General features: G+C 35.2%; 1 protein-coding gene across 1 annotated transcript in view; it reads right to left on the reverse strand.

Annotated features, from left to right (window-relative positions):
* The window catches only part of LOC107008380 (translation initiation factor IF3-1, mitochondrial), a 7,340-nt gene extending 3,378 nt beyond the window's left edge, over nucleotides 1-3,962 (reverse strand). The window contains exons 1-6 of the mRNA XM_015207391.2: nucleotides 3,618-3,962; nucleotides 3,435-3,525; nucleotides 2,542-2,609; nucleotides 1,095-1,190; nucleotides 561-617; nucleotides 66-134 (exon numbers count right to left, since the gene is read on the reverse strand). Of these exons, the coding sequence (XP_015062877.1) occupies nucleotides 66-134; nucleotides 561-617; nucleotides 1,095-1,190; nucleotides 2,542-2,609; nucleotides 3,435-3,525; nucleotides 3,618-3,830 (594 nt within the window). The 5' untranslated portion in view covers nucleotides 3,831-3,962. The remainder of the gene's footprint in view (nucleotides 1-65; nucleotides 135-560; nucleotides 618-1,094; nucleotides 1,191-2,541; nucleotides 2,610-3,434; nucleotides 3,526-3,617) is intronic.
* Nucleotides 3,963-4,192: the final 230 nt, after the last annotated feature.

The raw sequence follows: 4,192 nt of genomic DNA on the forward strand, positions 1-4,192 counted from the left end.
TTTTTTTTTTTTTTTTTTTTTTTTTTTTGGGGGGGGGGGGAGTATTTTAAAGGCTAAGCAAGTACCTTCACCCGATAGCCGCGCTCCATCATCCGTTTAACTGTATCTGCTTTATTTTGCAAGTCTTTTTTTTCCTGCATTATAGGAGAGAGAGACTCCATAACTAGTTTAAATGCATCATAACTGATATCTGACACCCCATGTGAGATTACATTGGACATGTTGTTTTGTTGTTGCATCGTAACTAAGAACTGCAGAATCTCGAACAATTTTTTATTTTTTTATAACAAAACCTCAAAACAATTTTCAATTATGTGTTGTGCTTCCATGGTTTTATATTCCGCAAAAGGTGGGTATCTTTTTAAGTTTCTTCCACTCAAGTAATCAACTACCCAAAACTATTCAGCTTAGTCATTAATTCAATAAGAAATGCCAATTTTCTGTGCAGAGACAAAAGTCTTAGTTCTATTGTAGTATAGTCATGCGCAAGGAACTGGACATGAAAAATCAAGATAGCTCAGGGAATGCTATAAAGATAGGATAACAAGCAAGAGACTTACAATTTTACCAACAAATCGGACTTCTTTACAATCTCCCTTCTTCAAAGTTAACTCAGACTGCAAATATATCACGAAAAATCAAGTGTTAAAAATAACTAATTAAAACAGAGGCAAAGGGATTGCAAACCACTGCACAGTGCCCCTTTAAATCTAATTTTTATGCATGCCAGTTTTATCTGATTCTTGCTTATTATCTAAAGGCAAACAAAACACTGCCACAATAGCGAAAAGGAAAAACCATTTATGCATAGGACATGCATGATTACAATGCCTTGAGATCAAGTGACATTGAAGAATTAGCTTGAACAAAAGAACGGAGGTAGCTTCATTGAGCTCAACTCCATCAGACTTGTTCAAAATCGATCCTCAACTAGATATGGTAGCTTTTTAAGCTTAAACAAATTTAACTTCACAACTAACACCAGAACCATATGATGTTAAAGCTAATGGGTGAAACAGGTATAACATAAAACACCATTAACTGATGCTTAGCAACACTGCAAGAAACTAAGGCATTGTGAATGGAGAACATGCCTTGCTTTTTTTAGCACTCTCCTTCACTTGTTGTTGATATTTTTCTTTGTGGTAGTCCATAATTCTGCAAACAGGTGGTTTGCTGTTCCGTGCCACCTGCAAAATCACAAAACCCAATTTAGAATACAGCATCTCAGATGGAACCACATATTATTAAATGGTTCTGCCTTATCAGAGTAATCATATTTTACACTCATTAGACCCCTTCCCTCTATCTCCCCTGTTAATATTGAATTGAACATACAAGCAGAAGTGAAGAACAAAACAGAGAATAACAGAAAAATGGATCAGCAGTGCTATTTGTTCCCGATGATTAAGGTCCAGTCACATCTTTTGTCAAGAAAAGTGGTAACATTAGAGAGATACTTCACATGTCGGAGTATCTTCAATCTGGAATATAGAAAGTTAGAAACAAGCTCGCTTTTACAAACTTTCTTTTTCCTTATTTGACCTCCCATTCGGTATATAAGAATACTAATGAAAATTTGAGTATTATTTTTTTTAGACTGGTAACTTTGAAATTTTGATTTATTCACATTTTGCTTACTTGTCTTGCCTGAATATAGGGAAAAGTATAGAATGTCCAGTAACAGAAGTAGGTAGGTCCTCCTTATCCTGATTTTGTAAGTTTCAGTGACCAAAGATGACGTACTTGATATTCAAACACCTTATCTTCACATATCAATATTACATCAAATTGGTATTAAGACTACTCCTTCAGGGCTTTTGTTAAAATAAAACTACATTTTCAATATAATTTTCTCCTAGTAGCAACAAACCCAAGATTTTTTTTGGTATGCATTTCTTTCAACAACATAAATCCTTGTTTTCTACAAACTGGACATCTTTATGCGCAAAACTTCTCTTAGAAATCATCTTATTCAGTCAATGAACAGATATCAGTCACATTTCGCTAACAACCTATGTACACAAGACCCCAAATTGCAACAGAATCAAACTAATAGAAAATTACAAATCATGGAGTTTTTAGTGTCTATTGCAGAAGTTGACAATAAACAAAATAAAATCCACCAGATTGATTAATCAGTTCTTTATGATTTTTCTTATTGGCGCCATTTAATGGCATATTGAGCTGCTTTGACGGAAACCAGAAATGATGAGTAAGGAATTGAATAATACAAACATGAATTGAAGAGTGCTGAATTCAGGAAAGGGAAAAATGTTCTAGGGACCAACTGTCCTATCAACAAGAAACAGAGCAACATCAATTTGACAACTTGCTCAGTCATCACCATACCAAGGTAACAAGGTCTTCAACAAGAAAGTTTATTTTCCTCATTGTGTTTTCATGTTATAATAAGCACTAATTTGATGCTCATGTTAGTTTATCCTAGTACGCTTTCCTACCAGTAGTACCACTCTCGTTACTGTACCAAGTCTCATGATTTGATTTTTTTAATTAGTCTCATGATTGACAGTTCTTTACCTCCACCAAATCAAGGTTGAGACTTCTAGCAAGTTCCAAAGCTTCGCGTATTGACACTACGCGATGACCTGCAAAAATGCAAAGAATGAAACCTAAAGGAACAAAAACTTTATCATATAATAGCAATTAATACAATACTGGATCTGAAATATGAGTATAACAGTTTGAAGTACTAAAGCTCCTCTATTATTTTCAAATGGAATTTAACGCAGAGTAATACAAGAAAAGTGTACAATGAAAGGTCCATGAACACAGTATGCATGTCTTTGGAGGTTGCAGGGTTGTCAATACACATATAATGCTTGTTATGTATTAGAGTATCCAACAATTTTGCAACACATTTTAATATTCTCTATAACGCATAAAGAATTGTTCAAATGTTCATTAAGCCTTCTCACATGTTAAACCCAGCACCAAAATCTTGCCTGATATCTTGGTTCTCTGCTAAAATGCCTTGCTATGTTTTCAGCCAAGGCAATTAAGAAATAAAGCAACTAAAAGTGTTCCTATTGAATCTGTTACATCTAGCACAACAAACAAGTGGTCATTCTATCCTGATTAATTCACAATCACACAACTTCTTGTTCCATTAAGCAACTGTAGTCAAAACATGCCAAAAGGAGTATTCTAGATATGTATATGCACGTAATATATTCACACTCCAAAGAACTTTGTCTTTTTAATTAGCATTCTGAGTTTTCCCAAGAGGCCTGTTTCTCGAGATTACATCCGGTATGACAGCCGTATTGAAATTTGGAAACCAAATTCCACAACATGTCTACTGTAGTACAATACAATACTATAACGAACTTAGCGTCTTCCTTCATAAAAAATCGACTTTCCTACAACAATGACAGAGAAAAAAGAAGAGCTGAAGTTCATTATAAAATCACCTTCGTCAAGTACAAGCCTAACAATATCCGCGGTGATCTCGCGATTCAATCTGGGACCACTCGTATCCTTCTCTTCTTTCCTCGTCTTCGCCTGCCAAACCAATTAAACTGATAAGTACACGCAAATTCGTATGCGTATCGATTGACATAAAAATAACAACATGATCTTGACTACTTAGGTACCTGTACAGGTGCAGCGAAGCGCCTGACACTTTGCGAAAATTCGAACGGACTCTTCGGGATAGTCAAGCTGGAGTTGCCGAAAACTCGGACTGAAGGATGTGAAGCACTAGCAATGAGCGAATTGGAACCATGAGGGCATTGGAAATAACACCTTTTCAAATGAATTGATAGGGTTTTGATTTTGGAATTCTTCACTCTACACCAAAACGCCATGGTTGTACTCTCTAGCCCTAGTTCCAAAAAATTGCCATGGGAGGGTGGAGAAATATTGCTCCAATAGAAGAATCGGGTTATGCTGGAGGACCCGAAATGTTCTGAATTCAATTTTGAGCATATCCTAAAATCAATTTAGTTCTGAATTTAATTTTGTGCTTCTGGTTGGGCTTTCTAGATCTGAACCAATTCAATTTCGGATCCAAATTGAAAATTTTCACGTGGCATACTACAGTAAGGGCCCGTTTAGCCATAAATTTCCCAAATAATATTTGGAAAAAATTTAGCAAATAATGTTTGTTCATACAATTTGTTATTATTTGATAAATACTAGTTTTTTTAGCATTTGGGTCAAATCTCAT

This window comes from Solanum pennellii, chromosome 1, assembly GCF_001406875.1.
Source record: "Solanum pennellii chromosome 1, SPENNV200".
NCBI lineage: Eukaryota > Viridiplantae > Streptophyta > Magnoliopsida > Solanales > Solanaceae > Solanum > Solanum pennellii.